General features: G+C 38.7%; 1 protein-coding gene across 3 annotated transcripts; it reads right to left on the bottom strand.

The window, feature by feature from the left end:
• Positions 1-1,637: 1,637 nt before the first annotated feature.
• On the bottom strand, positions 1,638-22,052 carry LOC110085094 (intermediate filament protein ON3). 3 transcript variants are annotated; one of them, XM_020804929.3, is made up of 9 exons: positions 21,343-22,052; positions 12,000-12,208; positions 10,137-10,197; positions 9,149-9,244; positions 8,734-8,898; positions 4,423-4,548; positions 3,558-3,778; positions 3,323-3,372; positions 1,638-1,856 (listed from the first exon to the last, which is right to left on the bottom strand). In XM_020804929.3, the coding sequence occupies exons 1-9, from the start codon at positions 21,628-21,630 to the stop codon at positions 1,696-1,698; spliced, it is 1,377 nt and encodes a 458-aa protein (XP_020660588.3). In that variant the 5' UTR covers positions 21,631-22,052; the 3' UTR covers positions 1,638-1,695. The 3 variants fall into 3 exon arrangements, with proteins under 3 accessions (XP_020660588.3, XP_078237752.1, XP_072841377.2); XM_078381626.1 differs by having other exon boundaries at positions 1,638-1,889; positions 3,327-3,372; XM_072985276.2 differs by lacking the exon at positions 9,149-9,244.
• Between the last annotated feature and the right edge of the window lie 231 nt (positions 22,053-22,283).

Here is a 22,283-nt window from a genome sequence, read left to right as displayed (position 1 = left end):
TAAATACATAAATAAATTCTACCCAGTCCCCTGGGTTGTTGTTTTTTGAGAGGGGGAAATAATGCAGATTTCTGTTCTGTTCAGAAAAGGGAGATGGCCATTACAGATGTTTAATCTTATGTAAAAGAGGCTATGTCCTTAAAGCATGTGACCTTTCAAAACAAAGGCTAATATTAAATATCTTGTGTGTCACCCTACAGACATTGTCTTGTTACTCTCAAAGGCCAAAGTCATGCAACACTCCCATCCTGAGAACTGCCAATTTGCCTTTTAAGGACAAACTGTAGCTTATTTTTCTCCGAAGGGGTGGGACTAGTCCCATCTTAACTGACACAGGACTGGCAGGAGGGGTGGTTAGCAATGCCAGATGCCTGGGATGGGCTCAGACAGGAGAGGAATTGCCCAAAATCCAAGAAAGGATTTTCATGTTAAATGCTCATGATATACTGTGCTTTGCAGATTCTCAGTTCCAACTTTTCTTATCAAGATTGTTATGACAATCTTCAGTACCAGAAGGGTATGATCTACTCCCGCTCCATCAGTGACCTTGTATGCAAAGTTTGCCCCCCCCCCCGAAGTGAATAGCATATTCATTTGTACAGAAAAAAAAGTCTGTGTGGAGGCATATTGCTCTGATGGGAGGTCAATTCACTCAGGTAGCTCCATTTTTTCCCCCAGAAAGGAGATATTTGTTCCTTTTCTAAATATTTGTTATCACAGCCATTGACTTCCTTCATGCAAGGTATCATTGCTCCTACATGGGTTCTGTTTCTTGGTCATACTAGACACATCTTTTGTCACACTTGGGTCTTTAGAAGTTGTTTTATCACAATTCCCTCCCATCAGACTCATGTCAGGAAAGGCTGCAGTGGAGCACAACAAAGTGGATACTTTACTACACAACTGATCTTTTATACATGCTGCTTTTTGAGTTATTATGTGCCGTCAAATCATTTCCATCTTACAGGAACCTGACAGAACTTTCAAAGTATGGGAGGCATTCAAAGAGTGGTTTTACCATTGCCACTTCCTTCCCCAGTAGACTTCTATGGCGGAGCTGGGATTTGAAACCAGGCATTTGGAGTTCAAGCCTGACACTTGATCCACTACACCACACTGACTGTCCTATATGAGCTACAGCAAAATTAATACTGCCAAGTCCACATGTAGCTATACACCCCTTCTCTTCAGCCTCTTCCTGGTTTCTTCTCCAGACCCCCCTCCATGTGGCATGAATCTTATATTTTTAGCTTGACATCTCCATTTCTTCTCCCACTGCTGTCCAAGAATGTGCGTCCTTGGCAGACTTCTTCGTACACATTATCTAGAAAGGCTAGAACCTCCTGCAAAGAACAAAGCTATGACGCATGAACATGAAAGGAAGATGGGGCTTGAAGATAAAGGCTTAAGTGCACAGAGCCGCTTCTCAGAATTTGTGTAAGAAACTGAGGCCAAGAGAAGTATTCCCGGGTGTTCCAATAAGGCATGCCGAAAGGGAAAGGCATATACATGCACATGAACCCTACCAGCAATGGCTATTATTGCTGTGCTTTCTATAGTAGCTTTGACAAGAGGTACCATTACATGAGAAGTAAAGATAAGTAAGATGTGAAAAGAAAGTCACTATGAATCAGAGATGTTAAAACAGATATTTATTCCAAAAAAATCAAGCTCGACTGGCTAGTTCTGCTAGAGTTACTTCTCTGTGAAATGGCTGGCCTCAGAAAGGACTTTCCCATCCTTGGTCTCAATGGTTTTGATAAGCAAGGGCCTCTTCAGTGAGCTGCTGGAGGCCAAGACAGTTCCAGTGGCCCTGGTGGGGGAAGGCAGCATCTCCTTCTGCATCAGGTGCCCAGCTGCATAAGCAATGGATGGATTTAGAAATCTAGGTCGAGAGATCAAAGAAGGGTGGCTTTAAGGAAGAGGCTCCTGATTAGCTTCCCAAAGTGATTCAGGAAGGAAGGAAGGATTTGATTTGATTTGATCCAGCCACATTAGCAAGCAGAGACATTTAGGAGCCAGAAGACCAAAGAGCCATTTTGCTAATAAAGTGATTTACATAAATTTTCAGAGGCAGAAAGGGACAGATAGAAAGGTGGCCAATACAGACAGCTGACCACTTCAGATAAGTAGATGTTTATCTAAGCAGAGACTGATTGATAGAGCCAGGATAGCAAGCCCAGATGCCACAAACATCTAGAGCAAAGGTAGGGAATCTGTGGGCCTCCTGAGGTTGATGAACTATACTATCATCCCTAACCACTGGCTGTTCTGGTGGAAGCTGATGGAACCTTGAGTCCTACAAAATCTCAATTGCCACAAATTCACCATAGTCTGTGCTAGCACTGGTTCCCAAACTGGGATGTGTGTGCATCTGTGTGCCACCTGGGGTATGTGAACGTATTCTAAGGAGGTGCAAGGCTGGGAGTTTCTTTCAGTCTTCAGCTTATTTGTTTTGTTTCTGCTAATTCTAAAAGTAGTTTATATTCCCAATAGTGCATAAAACGAAAAACTCTTTATGCTCTGTTCTATTCTAAAAGGTTTTTAAACTAAGCATTTGTGTTTATTTTTAATTTAAAATAGCAAACTGATTTTTAAAAATTGAAATAGGGTTGGATGATGGTAAATGAGGGACTGGGAGGCATCAGGATTTCTCAAAAGCCAAAAAGGGGTTTGTACTGCCAGAAAATGTGTGAAGTACAGAATTACAGTGGCCATAAACCTGTTAGTTATACCTGCTGGTATAACTTCATCAGTATCAACTGTGAATTGTCCTGTGTTAAGAAGTCAGTGTAAGCATTTGCTGCTGCACACCATTCATGAGACTTAGCACAGAAAATGCCGACAATGACTTCTTAATTTGCAGCAATTCACATCCGAGGTTACCAATGGAATAAGGCCAGCTGGATTCTGTCCAATATGAGACTGCAACTATCAAGTGTTAAAATCAAGTGCCATTAGAATTCAAATACTCTATAGATATCAAATATGCATTAGTGTTATTAAACCAGCAGGGATGTGCAACGTTACTACTGGCAAAGAAGAAATTTGAGGGAACAATTCAGATGCCAATGTGTGTTCTAGTCTGGATATGGCCAGAATCATGGTGGGAGAGACCTAGAAATCTTGAGACACTCAGAAGGAAACAGTGCAGAAAAGATGAAGCCTTTGTGTTCTCAGAAGTCTTCAGAGGAAGAAAGGCAATAGAATAGTTTAATGGCATTAGCAAGCCCCCCATTTTTTTTTACCACGGCCTTGAAATAGACAGGTCTACTGCTATTCAGAAGGGCCATGCACCAATCAGAGGAAGGAATATACTTACCTAGTTTGTCAATGGCACTCAGTTGAAGACTTGGAGCCTGGCCAGTCATTCTGGATGAAGAGAATAATGTGTTACAGGACCTTGGTTTTCACTTACACAAAATAAACTGTGTGCATGTATATGATTAAGCAGCAGCAATATTTCCTGCTTCTGAAAATCTCTGCAGACAGCCATGTTGTGAGCTGATTCACAAAACCTCAACTCCAAAGCTTCTCGGATTTGGAACCTTGCTTACCGATTCTCTTCTCCTTCCAGCAGTTTCCTGTAGGTGGCAATTTCGATGTCAAGAGCCAGCTTGATGTTCATCAGCTCTTGGTATTCCCGCACCTTGCTGGCCATGTCATGCTTGGCCCTCCTCAGTGCCTCCTCCAGGTCCTGGATGGTGCTCTTGGCACTTTGAACAGCCTCTTCCCCTTGTTCTTCTGCCAAGGCCACAGCATTCTCCAGATTGGATCTCTGGACAAGGAGAAGAGAGAGGAAAGATGTCGGTTTTCAGTTTTAGTCTGGTGTAAACAAGAAGCAGCAGCTGGAGTGCATCAGCAGAGGCAGCCTCTTGCTGAAGCATCGTGGGAACACCCTTCCAATATTTAAGCTGCCTCTTTTCCTCTCCCTGTCCAACCTCCCCTCCTCATTTTGAATGCCAGAGAGAAATCTGCAGACAATTGGGGAGAAATTGGTCATCTCCTTGCTGTTCTATTTTGGGACTCAGGTCACACAAAAAAATTGAAGCCTTTCAATGGCACCTAAGCTGCCTGGGTAGCTCAGTGAGTAAGGTATCTGGCTGCAGAGCCAAAAGTTGGGAGTTCAATTCCCCTCTGTGCCAGCCTATGTAGACAAACTGCACAGAAGATGGGAATGGTGAACCACTTCTGAGCATTTTCTCCTTGGAAAATTTTGAAAAGGGTTTCCACAAGTCAGAATTGACTTGATGGCACACAATTATTATTATTATTAAAGCCAGCTACCTAAAGCAGCTGCCTCCTCTAGGGGTATCAAAAGGCAGAGTTATCACTGGTATTCTATATAGCATTCCCCCCATCACCTTCTATTAATATTTTGGGTAAGAATAGATTTTTTTTGTGAAGAGTCAGGTAGCTGACCTGGTTCTTCAAGGCTTCAATTTCGCCATTAACACGTTGGGCATAGCGAGTCAGTTCAGCAATCTGTCCCTTGATGCCTTTCAGCTCCTCATGGTGCTTCTGGGTCTGTCTTGCCATGTCATCAAACTGGAGGATAAGGAGAAGAATCAGAAGTCATCTAGCCAACAGGTGTCTAAGTGGGGTGCCATAGTCTTGGTGCAAAAAACAGCTGGGTTTCATTTGTGTTGTTCTTGAGAACCATTAGGACAGGATTGGTCAACTGAAAGCCCCAAACCAACATCTGGTTTTCAGAAGGCTCCCAACTTTTGATAAACTGCAGCAAAAGAGGTAAGCCCAGTTGTTAATTTCAACTAGAGTAGATCCATTAAACCAATTATTGAGCAATGATTCAAGACTTGCACAAATCCCACTGATTGAATGGATCTATTCCTGTTGGGACTACAAACAGGATTCAGGTCATGGTTCTCGTGTAAAGGAACCATCATTTCTCCTTCAAGTTCACTTAGAACGATAATCAGGGACCTGTATATAAACTGAATAAAAAGAAGATGGTCATTATTATCATTCAGTATTTATGACTGAATATATAACATAAGATCCAGATAGATCCAGGTTTTAATTTTTACCAGAAAGGGCTGTCTAAATTAAATTACATCTCTTTGATTAGTAATGTAGAATTAGATACGAGAGGATTATGGCCTAAAGTTAAAGTAACTTGGACAGCAAAAGGTGAATCTTGATCTAAATCTCTTATTAATTACCACAGCCACGCTTACATTTATTCCAGCATCTGAGGGTGCAAGAAGCCTTGAGTTCCAAGCCACAACACTTCAGCCATTCTTGCTTTAAGGCATCTTTCCACACCAGACTGCAGATGAAGGGATCTCATCAAGAGTTTTTTAAAAATTCATTTTAAAATGGGAATAGGATTGGGGATAGGGCGCTGGGGGAATGGACATGGCTAGGGGAAGGGTAAAATTCCATAGAGCGAGAGGGTACTTTTACATCCAGTTATACAATTCTACTAGAATGAAAAGGTAATTTAAAAAGAACATCTTAATAGGTGTTCTATTGTAATAATTGAGAGATTATTACAGTTACTAATCTCTCAATTCCCTGATTGGAACTTCACATTCTTCTTTTATCTATGCTTTCCAGTCCATATTTCAAGTCAAGCTATAAAATCATTCCAAATTTTTTGTGTCCTTTTTGACAGTGTTTCTGCTTTCTTCCAATGTTTCCCATATTATACGAGCTACAGTAATTACTGTATGTGTATTATCAAATGTTTCAGTTCTTTATCTACAATTGCAGACGTAATACTCAATTAACACAATTCCAGTTTAAATGAAATCTCACAAAATATTTTTTTCAACATTACATATGCTAATCTCCAATAATTTCCAATAGTTTTCTGCTTCCCTACCTGTCCACCCAACATAGTTAGAATTACCCTCCTGTATTTTACATTTCCAACATTTATTTAAAAAAATTCATAAGGTGGTTCTTGATTTTCATACAATAAATCTTGAAGGCAGATAGTGTCTAATTTTAATTTCTGTATTTGTTCATAAATTCTTTTACATCTTTGGGTTGAGTTTAAACTGTTTATATTAGCTAAAAACATTCTGAGTTGTTTGTTTTTTTCTAATATATGTTGATCTGTTCTTTTAATATGAGTTTCTTGGAGGCTAATTTTATTCATCTTTACTATTAAGATTTTCTTTCCTCTTCTTAGATCCTCTTTTTTCCATTGTAGGCTTTCCTTTGGTGCTTCCCATTTGGCCTTCTAGCTCAACCTTTGAACTTCCTTCTGAATTTGGTCCTGATGTCCCACATGATTGCTCCTCTTCCTGTTTCTCATCTGTCTTTTTCTCTTCTTTCCTACCCCACCATTCCCCCCCCACTTTTTTTTCATAAAGTCTTCTGCCTTCATTGTTGAATTAACAGAATCTCTCTGCAACTGGAATTGGAAAGAGACACCTTCAGGTATCAACCACTCATATGTAACTGAGTTTGTTCTCAGGAGATATGTCAACTCTGCATATTGTCTCCTCTTCTGTCTTATTTTCCACAGGATATGTTTCAATACTTTAATTTCTTTTCCTTTTATAGTGGATCCTTTATCTTGCATGTTTCTTAGACCTTTTTCTCAAAATACCATTCTCATGATTTTAACATGAATTTATTTGAGGATTTTATTATTCCTGGTGCATGCTCTATTAATTCTTCATGCTATATCTATATTTTGCTGTACTTCTTCTGGTCGCATCTCTATAAGTGGGGCTAAAATTAGTTACCAATTGCACTGTGTCTTCACGTTTTTTGTTCCAGAAGATTCTGGAATCTAAGTATGAGGTTGGCTCCATCCATTTGTAACTTTAGCAGGTTGATTTCATCTTGTTTTTTTCATGTGGTATCACTACCAGCTCTGTATTCAAAGTCTCCATTTTTTTCTTCTACTTTTTTAAAGACTTTTTCTATTTTAGCTATTTCTTTTTTATTTTCTATAATTTAATGTTTAAAATCAGTCATTCACGTTCATAAATCTGATAGCTGAGACATTCCCCCTTGTATGTGCTGTAATCCTATGGATAACATATTTTGAATGTTCCATTGCCAGTCCTTAAATGTCTCTTGCCCCAATAATTTCAGACTTTGTTCTTGTGCAGGTGAGCCTCTTGAGATTTTTTTTCTTTTCCTCCCTTCACTGTCATCTTTCAAATCTTTTTAAAAGATGCTGTTTGGGTCTTGTCCCAGCAGGTGTTGCTGTTACTTTACTTTTCATTCAAACAACACTGTTTACATAGCCTATCCAAAACATAGATTAGCACTTCTCTCTCTCTCTCTCTCTCTCTCTCTCTCTCTCTCTCTCTCTCTTCTCATTAAAAGGTTCTGGCAGCTGCCAGTCAAAACAACAAGTGTTTAAAATAACAGACAATGCCTTGAGGCAAGTAACATTAGCAGTTCAATATTTCTCTCCAGCTTCAGTAATTAGGGATAAGTAATGGGGGTGGGTAGAGCTTTGTCTTCTTGATAGAAGATAGAATCATTGGAAGGGACCTTGGAGGTCTTCTAGTCCAACCCCCTGCCCAAGGCAGGAGACCTCATACCATCCCAGACAGATAGCTGTCCAATCTTTTCTTGAAAACCTCTAGTGATGGGGTACCCACAACATTGGGCGGCAAGCTGTTCCACTGCTTAATGGTTCTCACCGTCAGGAAATTCCTCCTTTTTTCCAGGTTGGATCTCCCCCTGATGAGTTTCCACCCATTGGTTCTTGTCCTACCCAGTGAAAATAGTTTATTTCATTTAATGTCCTTCTCCTTCCATCTCACCCTCCAATCAAAGTGTTACAGGAGGTTCGCCTCCACCACGGTGCCAAAGGAAACAAGGGTGCCTCCAATCCATTGATGTTACACAATCTAAGATGCTTCTTAAGTTCCAGAGTTCTATTTTCTGATTCTAGTTTCCTCCATCAAATCTAAGACGATTTATGGTTAGCCTGTCTCGTGGGACTGAGTCTTTGCCTTTGATTAAAACAGTTCATTCACCAAATAACTTTCTCCCCTCCTCCCTCTTTCTCCTTCTCTTTCTTCTTTTCCCAATCAAAGCTGAGGGATGCGGGGAGGCTCACTTCTACTGTGGCTTGAAGAGTTGTAGGATCTAATCCACTTTCACTAACTCATTAAGCCCAGCTTTCTTCTGTGTCATTGTTTTAAGTTCATAAAGGTTTCTTTATATAAAACACATATCTTGACTTACTGGCCAGGATATTTTCCAAAATCCTTATGTATTCCTCCACTCTCTGCAAGGGGTGTTCCCAGTAATTTGGCCAACATGGCTTCCTCCTTGGTCCGTGCACTCAGAAATGACTTGGGGGGGAGAAAGCAGCTTCCGCCAACTTCTCTCCCCTTTCTGTCACCTCTGCTGCTTCTGATGCCACTTTTCCTAGCAGACTGTCCTTTTCATACTTTTTAGTGTCCTTGCTAATCTTATAATTTTCTAGATCCCAATGAGTGGCAGGACTCTACTAACAAAACAACAACAACAACAATAATAAACTCCTTTCCTCTTTCCAAGGCCTGATTAGTTTGTTTTTGCATAACTGACATTGAACTACTTGTTTTGTTATTGCTTTCCTGTTAGCAAAACAGAATTTTCAGTTCCAGATTCCAGATTTCATGGATAGAGAGAGAATAAAAAGGAATATCTGTCCTCAGTGTCTGAGTAAATACCTATATCTTTGAGTGTATTCGGATGTGTGTGGAATACAGTCTGAACTGAGGGGGGTGGAAGTAAAATTCCCACCTTGTTTTTATACCACTGTTCAGCCTCCTCACGACTTTTCGCAGCCATGGTCTTATATTGTTCCTTCACCTCATCAATTATATGCTTCATCTCCAGCTCCCGGTTGTTGTCCATCTCCAAAGTGACCATTGAATTTTGGATCTGAGACTGCAACTCACGGATCTCCTGGATGGGGTTGATGAAGAAATAGTGTCAAAAAAATAATAATGCAATTTGGGACTGTAGTCCAGTTCCAACAACACCTGATCATATGGAAGAGAACTTGGGGCTTTCTTAGGCCACATCTTTATACACTACAGTATTCCCTTATCTTCTTTCACGGAGTCACTAACTCACAGATGGAAGAAAAGAATGAAGATCCTTCCTGACCTCACCAAGCATAGCAAATACCTCCACTCCTCAATCAGACACCCACCTCTTCAAAGAGTTGCTTGAGGTATTTGATTTCATTGGAAATGCCTTCTACCTTGGACTCAATATCCACTTTCTGCAGGTAGATATCATCCAGGTCCTGTTACAAAACCAAAGCAGACAGTGGATCCTTATCAGAACAGGATTCTGTGTACAATGGCTGTCACATTCATTAAGTCTCAAAAAGTGCTGTGTACTAAAGAGCAGGCTTCATCCAAGACATTTTGCTGCCTGAGGCAAAAGGTAGGACCCTCTGTTTTACATTTAGAACCCAAGAGTTACAACTGGGAACAAGTCCACAGCTTCCACAACCCCTAAAGGCAGTAGGCTAGTTTGGGGGTGTTGGGTCATGTGATATACACATCTTTGTCCTCCAAGAGACAGGGCTGGCTGGCCGCTACTGCTGCTCTTACTAGCCCTGTACTGAAGCAACCAGATCTTTCAATACTCAGGTATGTTTTGAAGACATCATCACATAAGCTGCACAGAACTGTCTCAGGGAATTGTGGGCACACTCCATAAGGGGGGAAAGAACATGCAAGGCTAGTCTGTGCATTGTCATCCCATGATGCAGCAGCGTAGAGTGGCCTAGGGCTGCATGAATGGGTGTCTGTATACTTCTCCAAGAATGCAACCGGTTTTCAGGAGGTTCCATCATTTCTGGCTGATCTATTAGGCCAAATTGGGCACTGCCCCATCTCAAGCTCAGGCTATGCCAGGCAGCTGATTCCTGCCTGATTTCTCATTAGAGGCAGAGAGTCACAGCCCTGCCTGTGTGATGAGGCTGAACTTTGAAGCTCCCAACACAGTCTGTGTGAGTGTGGGGAAAAGGTGGGAGAAAAAGAGAAGCCGCACACTGTTATCAGTAGCTATGCCCACCATTGGCTGCTGCATCTTCTGTCCCAACAACCATAGCAGGAGCTTCCAAAATAACTGCTTAATAATGAAGCCAACTCAGGTCTGACCAGTTCCTTTACATGCCTGGGACCCACCTTCTTGGTTACCACAAATTCATTTTCCAGTTGATTACGCCGATTGATTTCATCTTCATATCTGTAGTTGAGAGAGATAGGGGAGATGCTACGTGTGAGGTACCTTAAAGAACACTTCATAAATAGTTTGATGAGCAAACTGAATACTTAGCTATGCCTAATGTTTACATAGTCTTTCCCAAAATGTCATCCTCTGGTCTGTACCATGGCTTTGGTTCATCTTGGGTACCTTGTTTGAAGGAATCTACTGGTTTTTGGTTTGTTTGTCTTTTTAAGATGGAGGGAAAGGAAGAGATCAGGTTGCTTTCGGCATAGGCTTTTAAGAGTAAAGAGATTTCTAGAGATTTCCAGTTGGGGATTTTGAAAAAATCAAGATGGAAGCTGTGGCAATCGCCCATGTCACTCATGCTATTCATATTCGTGAGCTGATTTGCATGAACCTATGAGAGGGCTAGAGAGGCGGAGTCAGCAGCTACATGAGGCTTGGTGGGAGAAGGAGGAGTCAGATAGAGATTGGGATGAGAAGCAAATAGAGACAGAGAGATATAGAGAGGGCTGATTAGTCAGAGAGGGAACTGAAACTGATATAGAGATAAAGATGAGATACTGAGAGAGATAGGGCTGGTTAGTCAGAGAGATAGAGCTGGTTAGGAAAATAGGTAGAGAAGGTGGTAATGGGATTGCAAGAGATAAGCATGTACTGAGAGAACTTTTGATGATTTGCTTATGTACAATGTGTATCTGAGAAACTTCTGTTATTCAATCTGTTTCACTTCAATAAATAAGTTCTGTTTCTGTTCACAAGACAAACATCATTTATATTGTGGGTTGAAGTAATCCACTGGTGGTAGCGAGAAGAAAATGCTGTGAGGGAAAAACAAGCAAGGGCCACTAGGGCAAACACCACAGAAGCCAACCCTTTTCCCTGGGAAGAAGCCAGGGACCGAGGTGGTAATTCCTGCATTGTCTGCCTATGTCTTAGACAGTTTAGATTTCTTCTCTTCTTGGATTCTTGAAGGAACCAGGACTAAAATTGAAAACTCTCTAGGACTGGAGATTTGCACTCTGCTTGGAATAGAATTGTTGCTTCTCATAACAGGATCTCCCCTCTTCTAATAAATCTGCTGTCCGTGTTTTAAAGAAACCACTCTGATAATAGATGTCCCCATCAGCGGGTATAGGACGCAGCAGCCAGACTGGTGATTGGTGCAAGTAAATTTGACCATATCATTCCAGTTCTGGCCTGCCTCCACTGGTTGCCCGTGGTGTCCTGAATTAGTTTCAAGGTTTTGATACTCATACACAAAGCCCTCCACAGTTTGGATCCAAGTTTCTTGTTGGATCATCTTTCCTTAATGTCATCTGCCAGACCCACAAGATCATCCCAGTCGAGGCTCCTCTGGGCAGCCATCCTGTAGGAGGCCCAGAAATTCTCTACAAGAGGTAGGGCCTTCTTTGCGATGACTCCAAGTTTATGGAACCAGCTTCCAAAGGAGCTCCAATTAGCTCCCTCTCTGGACATTTAGGAAGCAATTAAAGGCATTGCTTTTCAGGGAGGCTTTCCACACTGACCCCATCTGACCACCTTCCACCCCTTTCTCTTTCCCCTCTTCTTCTTCCCTCCCTTCTTTTCCTCCATCCGTTCTAGGGTTTACTCAGTGCCATCTGTTTTTTTAGGATTATTGCTGCTGGTTTTAATGTCTCTGTTTTTATTTTTGTTTCCTATAATACGTGTTGTAATCCACCCAAAGTAGTGTTGTGGTACAAATGGGATACAAATTGAATGAATGAATAAATGAATAAATGAATGAATGAATGACAATGAACAACCCCCATCCTGTCCCATCCCATCCCATCCGCTACCTGCTCTTCAGTTCCTCCAGAAATGCTTGTGTGTTGTCCAACTCATTTTGCAGCTTCATCTTGTCCTGATTCAGCGCATCAATTTGCTGCTTAAGAGGCTGGCTGTGGGCTGCCATGATACGCCCCACATTTGACTTGTACTGGTCTTTGCCCTTCAGCAGCTTCAGCTGTGTCTCCAACACTTTGTTTTGCTGCTCCAGCTTACGCACCTTGGAGAGTGGAGAAGAATCAGAGGAACAATAAACTGAAGGGCATAGATGCTGACTTGTGAAGGAGCCTTAGGAAGCCTTGGTCAAGGTTCACCAGTAGCCATCAATGGGCCATCTGTGAGCAGTCCTTGAAACCCACTTTGTGAAGAACCAACCATTCTGAACTGAATGCACTCTAATTGCTGTTCAGAAATCAAACAAATTTATCTGACTGCTTAGAAGGAACCAACATCTCTAATGGTCCTTGGTTACCATTTGTTTCAATATGTGCCATATGAGAACAAAGCTTGAAAAGTTATTGTTTAAGATTGTAGCTCTCTCACTCCCTCTCTTCCTCAAACACACACACTTCGTGTTAAAATGCAAATGCAAGAATAGGCAATACCTTTACACACCACTAAAAATCATTATACAATAAGTGTTTATAGACCCAACATGCTGCACATGCTACAGTGGGAAGCACCAATTGCCTGCCAGTTCCAAACTGAGGTATAATGAGTCAATGGCAAAAGAGGACAGGATTCCTGCATTTTAGAAAATTCATCACAAACAGGGAATGCTGTTAAGGACTGATAGTTTTGCAAAGGTGGCTATTTCCACTGCTGCACAATAATTTAGGGGAACATGAATTTTGTTCCGTTCACATATCTGAGACTTGCCACTTAAAGGGAACAATCCATGAGTGCCCATTAGCTTTTGAAAAAGATCTGTACTCCAGAACTGGTTTTCATTTCCATAATAATGCATTTTCTTTGTTTCTGTTACTAGATGAAAAGGGATGTTTTCTTTTTCCCTCCATTCCTTGAATACTGAACATCTGTGGACAGAAATTTGTACTGCATTCATGGTGGGGTTGACACATTTGAGAACTTTGTTTTTACAACCATAGTTCTGTACATTGTTCACAACTTGAGAAGACTTAGCAGCATTGCTTCTGAATTCTACATGTGTTTTAGCACCAGTCCACCCATAGTTTAACATTCCGATCAGAGCTGGTTTTACTTCCTAGTCTCTGAGTAAAGAGCACAAGCTTTCGTTTAAGCAAACAATTAGTTTACAGCTACTCTCAAGTTACTGGAAGACTAAACAGTGAAATTGAGAAAAATGTTCCCCTGCCTGCCTTGGACACAGAGGAAACTTTGCTATAAATGCAGCAAACAAATGACTAATAAAAGCTAGTTAAACAGCCATTGACTATCTTGTTCTAATAATCAAACTACAATTAACATGGGGTAGGACAGCATTCTAATGCCCTTCTTTCTTCCTTGAATACATAACAAAAGGACAAAAATGTCCAGCTAGACTTTATTCCGAATGCAACAATGTATTTTTCATTTCTTATAACTTTATATTCTGCATTTTCTCCAGTCTGCCCAATTTCATCACACCCTATGTATTTCTCTTCCCTTTTTTCTCTCCCCCCATCTTTAATTTTTTTTTTTAATATTTTATTTTATACAAAAAAAAATACACAAAAGAACACATACATAACAAAAATACAAAAAAATACAAGTAATAGTGCTTATTATAACCTAAATTCTAATGTGCACCCCATACCCACGGGACTCTATTTACTATAATAATTTTTTTCTTACAGATTACCTCTCCAAAATTGTATTGAGTATTCTTTAGAGGCTTTCCCCCTTCCTTTCACTAACACAAATTCCACAAATTTACCCCAAATATCATAGAAATTGTTACATCTTATTTCCCCTCTTTTTATTTTAAGTTCCATAGTCAATTTATCATTTAATGCAATGTCCCATACTTCACAATACCAGTCTTCAATTTTAATATAATTCTTGTCTTTCCAAAATCTAGCTATTAATATTCTAGCACCTGTCATAAAATTAGTGATTAATTCTTTCGAGTGATGGTCCAGATCTGTATTATCAAAAATTGACAATAAAGCAATTTTGGCATTAAAATCAATATCTTTACCAAATATATCACACATTTCCTTAAAAATCAATTCCCAAAATTTCTTAACCACTTTACATTCCCACCACATATGAAAATACGTACCAATTTCCTCATCACATTTCCAACATGCTTTGGAGTATGTTGGATTTATTATATTCAATTTTACAGGAGTCAAATACCACCTTAGACAGATTTTAAAAAAAATTTCCTTTATTCTTGTTGACATTAATCTTAACACTCTCATCCTCCACATTTTTGTCCAATCCTCTATTTTAATATCTGTTTTTAAATCGTTTTCCCAAATTAATTTTAAACCTTCTATTCCCCATTCTTTTTCCTCTTGTTCCAAAATTATATTATATATTTTACTTACTATTCCTTTCAAAGTTGTATCTTGCATATCTTCATGTGATGACAGAAATTGTTCGTACTTAGTAAGTTCTCTACATTTACCATTAGTTTTCAACCAATCCTTTGTCCAGGTGTCTAACTGAATAAGATTATACCATGATAGTTTATTAGATTGCAGTTTAGACATAATCATCTCCTTCGATCTCATGTTACCCATCCAGTCCTTCAATCTTGCAACCCTTTTATTCTTAAATAATTCTACTAAATCCTTTAAATTTGTAGGAAAGTTTTCTGTCTCAGTCACTAGTTTTAATGGTGAAGTTAAGGGACAAAACTTCTCTTTATATTTATTCCAAATATTTAACAGGTTTCTTAAAAAGGGGTTTTTAATCTGATTTATTGAACTTCTCTTTAGTATATTAAACAAGTATCCTTCAGCATTTCCATTTATTTCTGAAGATTCCATCTCCCACCAAATTAATTTTTCTTTATTGAATATAATATCTCCAATAACTCTTAATTGATTTGCTATATAATAATTTTTAACATTGGGCATACCTAAACCTCCTTTTTTTTGAGCCTTATACCAATATCTTTTATTTATTCTAGATTTTTTGCCTTGATTACAAAATCCATTAATTAATCCCTGCCAATATTTAAAATCCTCTTCTTCTAATCGTATTGGGAGCATCCTAAATAAAAAAGTGATCTTCGGTAATATTTTCATCTTAATTAAAGCGATTCTCCCAAACCATGATAGTTTCAATTTGGCGTACTCTTGCAATTTATCTTTAATTTCATTTTTTAATTTATTAAAATTTTTCTCTTTTAATTTTTGAGTTGTTCTAATTATGTTTATACCTAAATATTTGATAAGATTACACATTTTAACGCTATATTTATTCACAAACATGTCTTGCTCCTGTATATTATAGTTAAACATCATCATTTGTGATTTTTGCCAATTAATCCTTAAACCTGTTATTTCCCCAAATTTTTCTAAATGGTTTTTAATGTTTTCCATACTCTCTAATGGATTTTTAATAGTCAGTAAGGAATCATCAGCAAACAAATTAATTTTAATCATTTCATTTTTACCTGTTCCTTTAATTAATTTATCATTTCTTATTGCGTTAGCTAATAATTCTATAATCATGCAAAACAATATTGGTGAAAGTGGGCAGCCTTGTCTAGTACCTCGGCCTAGAAAGATCTTTTCCGTTATACCATCATTAACTATTATTTCTGAAGTATTATCTAAGTATAATTGATCTATAACACCTCTAAACTTTTTACCAAATCCCCAACCTCTTATAAGAAGTTTTAGTGTTGACCATTCAACACAATCAAAGGCTTTAAATATATCCAATGATAAAATCATTGCTTTTATTTTTTCTTTTTCTATTTCATGTATAATATTTAAAACTCGTCTAGTTAAATTGTCCGTTTGTCTACCCTTAATGAAACCACATTGGTCTTCTTTAATATAATTTGCTATAAATCTATTTAATCTATTTGCCAATATAGCGGTAAAAATCTTAGCATCTTGGTTTATTAAAGATATAGGTCTATAGGATCCCGGATCTGTTTGATCCTTATTGGGTTTTAGAATGAGAATCGTTAATGAATGCTTCCATGAAGCTGGTATTGTCTCTCCTTCCATTATCTTATTATAAATCATTTTTAACTTAGGTATTAAAATGGTGCTAAAGTGTTTATAATATTCTGGACCCAATCCATCAGGACCTGGTGTTTTACCATTTTTTAATTTATTTATGACTTCAGCAATCTCTTGCTCCTTGATCTCTTCTTCTAATATTCTTTTATCATTTTCTGATAATTTAGTTTTTAAATTATCGTTTATATATTTTTCTATACATTCTTTCTTTATGTTATTTCCTTTGTATAGTTTCTGAAAAAATTCATGAAAAATCTTCAATTTTTCTTTCATTATATTACAATTTTTACCTTTTTGATCTTTAATTATCCCTATTGAATTTTTTGCTCTTTTATTTTTACACATTTTAGCTAACAATTTTGAGTTTTTGTTATTAAATTCAAAAAAATGTCTCTTTAAATACATCAGATCTCTTTGAACTTTCTCTATTTCTATATTATCTAATTCCTTTCTCTTAGCCTGAATTTCTATTAATATTCTTCTATCTCTTTCTGTAAAAAATCTATTTTCTAAGTTTTTCAAATCTTCTTCTATTTTTTTCACATGTCCCTCCTTAATTTTTTTTAATTTACACGATTCTCTTATCGTTATTCCTCTTGTGATTGCTTTCATTGTGTCCCACAACAGGCCTGGCTTAGCACCTCCTGTTTCATTTATTGTCCATAATTCTAGCCATTCCTTCTTTATCTTTTCTATTATTTCTGGATGCTGCAGAATATTATTATCAATTCTCCATCTTTTGGAGTCTTTATAATCTTTCTTTATTTCAATCTCTATTAACATCAATGCATGATCTGTTATTTTAATAGGGTTTATTTCAGTATCAACAATCTTAGAAATTAAATCCTGAGATGTAAATATATAATCTATTCTAGAGTAAGTATTGTGCACAACTGAAAAATAAGTATATCTTTTTTCATCACCTTTCATTTCTCTCCAAATATCCTTCAAATGGTTATTTTTTATCTTTTTACTTAATATTGTGTTTCTATGATAAATATCATTCCGACTGTATGCAGTTTTGTCTTTTATCTTATCCATAACCATATTGAAATCTCCTGCCATAATAACATAACCTTTCTTTACCTTTTCCATTTCTTTAAAAACCAAATCATAAAATTCACCTTGTTTATTATTAGGTGTGTACATATTTACCAAAGTATATTCTTCCAACCCCATTTTACCTTGCATTATTATAAATCTACCATTACAATCTTTTACTACCTTTTCTACTTTAAATTCGCAGTTTTTGAAAATTATAATTGCTACACCCCTAGATTTAGAAGTTCCAAAATTTTTTTCATAAATGTCGATATTGTTCATCTTTAACTCATTGACTCCTTTTTCTGATTGATGAGTCTCTTGTAGAAAGACGATATCCAGCTTGTTTTTCCTCAACAATGCTTCTATTCTTCTTCTTTTCACTGTTGATCCGAGGCCTTTAACGTTTAAAGTTGCAAGTCTTATTTTTCTACCCATATGTGTTCAAAAGTTTTCTTTCCAATAGGTCCCGTGTGTAACCTTACCTCCCACCAACAACATAAAACAGACAAAACAACACCCCATAATTGATTTTCACCAATTTTGTGAACATATACATTCGTATCCTCTCCACCATGGTACCATGCCATGACCACTGGCATAAGCAAAAGGTGGGGGGGAGACGCCACCATCGTCCGGCGGAACCATGACCGGAGCCTTGCCTCTGATCTTTTCATTTAACTTTTGCATTTCTACTTAATGTTTAATACTACAATAGTAACAAAATAAGAATAAGAATAAGAATACCCTTCTCCTTCCCCCCTTCCCCTTACTGGAATCCTTTAAAGAGTTTATATTTAGTTTTTAGTAATTTTAATTTTGTTACCCCTTTTACTATCTAAATTTAGTGTGTTTAGTATGATTAGAACAAGAGTAAAATAAATAAATGATATTATTCTATAAAGCTATTTTAAAAACAACAAAAAAGAACCTCAAAAATTAGAAAAGGGGAAAGAGGGGAGGAGAGAAACATATATATGTATATATATATGCACACACATACATATATATAAGAAAGATTTTATTAGGATAAAGATAAAGGGAAAAAAATAAAAGATATAAAAAATAAGATAGAATAATAAAAAAATATAAGAAAAAACTGGTCCATCTTCTTCCTTCTGGTTCAGCCTTCTAGTTCTTTGCTTGTGGTTGGAATTAACTCCTGACTTTCTCCTTCATAAATGTTCCAATCTTTCAGCAGTTGTAAACCTTGCTCGCAGGAGTGGATTTTAAACAAAATCTTGTCTTTCCAGATTTTCAAAAAAATTGGGTAGCCCCAATGATATCTGATGTTATTTTTCCTCAGAATTGCTGTAACCGGCTGCATAGATCCTCGCCATTTCACAGTCTCTTTACAAAAATCCTGGAAAATCTGAATTTTTCTGTCCCTATAAACCAGCTGGTCTTGTTTTTGTCTGATTGCTTTTAAAAATTGTTCTTTCTTTGTATGATTCAAAAACTTCACAACCACTGGTCTAATACCGAGACTACTTGGATTTCCCAGGAAATATGCCTTTTCTATATCTGTTTCAATCAGATGCTGCGTGTCCATTATAGAGTTTATCCAAGCCATTATCTCCTTTCTGAGATCTCGGCCCTGTTGCACTTGGAAGTTCATTATTTTAATATTAGACCTTCTGAGGTTATCATCCATAAATATAAGCTTTATATTGGTATCAGAAATTTGCTGAGCCATGGACACAATTTCTTCTTTATTTCCTTGAACTGTATCACCAAGGTCCCTAATTTTACTCTTCATGTCCTTTAACTCCTGTGACACCCCTGAAATTTGATCTTGAAGCTTAGTGATGCTTCTTTCGATGGACTTAGATCTTTGCTCTGTTTTGTCAAAGCCTTCAGACATTTTACAAGACAGATCTTTTATAAGCCTTGTAACCTTGTCCATCCTATCGTCTTCAGTTGGTTGTGTCGTCAATCTTTCCAAACTGCGATCTGAGGGGGTTTTGGCAGTTTTATCCCTCCTCCTTGACATAGAGAGTTCTAATTAAAAATAATTATTGTTGTTTCAGGCTTTTCGTTAGGAGCAGGGCAGCTGGAAAACGCCAGTAGCTAATCGGCCATGAAAGTGAAAGTAGTTTTTAACTTTAAAAAAACATAGTCCTTAAGGCTTTTAATCAGCGATATGCCTTCCTTATCCTTCTCTCCAAGGATTTATGATAAAAAAAACATTCTTCTAAAGAAAGAAATGCATTTTAATAGCTTTTTACCTTGCTAGGCGATACGGAGGGTTCGCTCCTAGCTGGTCATCCCCCCGAGCGGAAGTGACGTCATCTTTAATTTTAAAGTCCATCTTTAGAAACCCACAATATACTCTAGGTAGCACAGACAGCTCATCTCTATCCCACTTTAATATCCTGGCAAATTGGTGAGAAAGGTCAGGTAGAGAGAATTACTACCTTAAAGTCACCCAGTAAATTTCATGGATTAGTGGAGACCTGAACCCAAATCCCAAACTCAAAACTCTAAATATCACACCCCACTGACTTAATGGGAACCAGTGAGTGCTAAGGGAGCTGGACTGGAGGATGTGCCTAGCTTCACACAGAGAGCCCACACTTTCCATAAAGAAAGGTCCAGGTCCAATTCCTAGAATCCCCTATTGAATACAGTCTAGAGAAGATTTAGAAAAGAAGCTTCAGGAACACTGGAAAATGTCTCATATGGAGTTAGACCATTGGTTTGTATGGCTTAATAGTGACTACATATTGGCTGCAGCTCTCCAGAGTATCAGACCAGAGTCTTTCCCAGCCCTAGCCTGACATGCCACAGGTCAACCTTGGACATTTTGCATGCAACACACCACAGGCTTAGCTACTGACTCTGGATGCTTTCCTTAGCTGTTTCACTCTGGATCAAAACAGATTAGTTGCTGGAGATCTAAGATCTCATGTCATGTCACAATTCCTTAGCATTTTATTTAAAACTAGCTGTAGGAGCCCCTATATGGCAATGAGCCTGTAATACAGGATTACAGACATTAACCAGGACTCCTGCACCAATTAACACAAATAAATCTGTGCCATCAAGTTGACTCCCAACTTCAGGCAACCCATTCTGGGCTTTTCTAGGTATAGAATACACAGAAGTGGTTTACAATTTCCTTCTGGAGGTGCCCTGGGACAAAGAAGTTTGAAATCAATTTTTTTTATCATCTACGCAGTTTTTCATTGTTATTATTGTGGGCTTGTAATCTTCTTCCCCCATTCTTTCAAGCATATACCTTTTTAATGTTTCTGTGGCTGCTTGCATTTCCCTCATCTGTTTTACTCACAATTCTATTTTAAATCTAAAATTACTGTACTAGGATGTGGTCTGTTTAATAGCATTGCATTTTAACGACAGTGGCTTTATTAATCTTGTTAAGCCTGAAAATCCCCATTTTATTTATTATTTCTGTAACAAAGATCAGGCATATGAATTTTAAACAAAAGAGCAAATACTTTAGGAATTGACATTAAAAAACACAGTGTATTTAAATGTCTCCTGGCACTGTGGTGATTAGTCATAAATCATAACTAACATTAACCTATTAAACTTTTGAGTTAAACAATCTTGGACACTATGCTGCATCAGAGAGTGCTAAGACAGGGTCCCCCAACTGCCAAGAGATAAAAGTGGTTGACAAGAGACATTTCTAAATGTCTTGCTGATCTGTGCCCAGTTGTTGCAGAAAAAAATACACTTATGAAAGACCAGTTTTAGGTAGCACAATGTTTTCTTAATGCCTCTCATGAAAACTTATCCAGTGCTCTAGACAGAGTGACAGACTAGGGATGGTGGGTTCTGGGTTCCAATCCTCACTCTACTAGGGAAACTCACTGGAGGAGTGGAACTGATAAAACCACTCCTTAAATATCTCACTTACCTTGGGTCACTGTAAGTTGGTTGCGACTTGACAGCACCTAACATGAAAACGTATGCTAGATAAAATTTGTTAGTTTTTAAAGTTGCCACAAGACTGGTCTTCATTTTAATAAATCACAAATTTTCCATCTTTTCAGTATTCCCCCCCCCCCCCACACTAATGATTATAGAAGCAACTAAGTATGGGTGCAAGGTCTGTCTCCCATCTTTTCACACAAACACAGCGACCATATTTTACGTGTATCGGGGGCCGAACCTTGTCAATGAAGGAGGCGAACTGGTTGTTGAGCCCTTTGATCTGCTCCTTCTCCTCCGTGCGGATCTGGTGCAGCTTCGGGTCGATCTCCAAAGTGGGCAGCGAGGAGAGAAGGAGAGAAGGCGAAGCAGAAAGAGGAGAGCCCGGGAAGGCACTGGAAGATCCTCGGAAAAATCCCGACTGAAAGGACGCAGGACTGGCGCGGTACAAAGAGCTTCGGTTAGGCAGGGAGCCTTGGGAGCGGCTGCTAAAGCTCAGACTTGCCGGGCGATGGTAATTCATGTTCATGGTGCACAGACCTCCCGATCTCTAGAGACAGGTAAGCGAAGAAACAGGTTTTCGGTGGGACGTTCGAGTTTAATACGGGGGGGGAGGGGAGAGATTCAGAGGGCTCCACCTCCTGGCATGCCGAGGGGCCCCATTGGTAGATCAGGTGCCCGTGCCCATCCCCACCGGCCGCTACAACTTCTCCTGCCAACGCACGAAGTTTTTTTCCCCATTTACGCTCACCTGTTGTACCTCTGGTATCTCCTGGCAATCTCATTCTCATAGGCCCGCCCCTAAAACCACACAGAGCCAATGGCATGGCAACCATCTTATTGCATAGACCTATCACACAGACGAGCGCTTTCCTGTTATTTGCATAGCCTTCCCCGCCCAAAATCAACACGCTTAGCCCTTGTTGCTGGAGCTTTAGATGTTCTCACTGCAAACCCTCCCCCCCCCCACTTTAAATGAATTACCTGGAATGTTAGCCACGTTAGATCGAAAGATTCTCCCACGCCAAGGGAGACTTATGCAAATCAGTTCGCTCTTTCATTGGCCGGATTTTCTCCGTCCATGCAAATTAGGAGAATGCCGCCGTTGTCCTTCCAGCACTGTGTGTGTGTGAGTGATGCCTAGAATCTTTCCCATTGGCCAGCTGTTACCTGGGCATGCAA

The sequence above is a fragment of the Pogona vitticeps genome, chromosome 1 (genome assembly GCF_051106095.1).
Source record: "Pogona vitticeps strain Pit_001003342236 chromosome 1, PviZW2.1, whole genome shotgun sequence".
Lineage (NCBI taxonomy): Eukaryota > Metazoa > Chordata > Lepidosauria > Squamata > Agamidae > Pogona > Pogona vitticeps.
The sequence above is the reverse complement of the archived record's forward strand: the minus strand, read 5'-3'. Positions and strand labels throughout refer to the sequence as shown.

Bases quoted from the DNA above. Each gene is read 5' to 3' on its own strand.
- LOC110085094 (XM_020804929.3), bottom strand. From the start codon at position 21,630: ATGAACATGAATTACCATCGCCCGGCAAGTCTGAGCTTTAGCAGCCGC. The intron at 8,899-9,148 runs GTGGGTGTCTGA...AACCCCATCCAG, and splicing joins TCAAGCAACTCTTTGAAGAG to GAGATCCGTGAGTTGCAGTC. The intron at 1,857-3,322 runs GTAAGTATATTC...TTGCTTATGCAG, and splicing joins GAGTGCCATTGACAAACTAG to CTGGGCACCTGATGCAGAAG.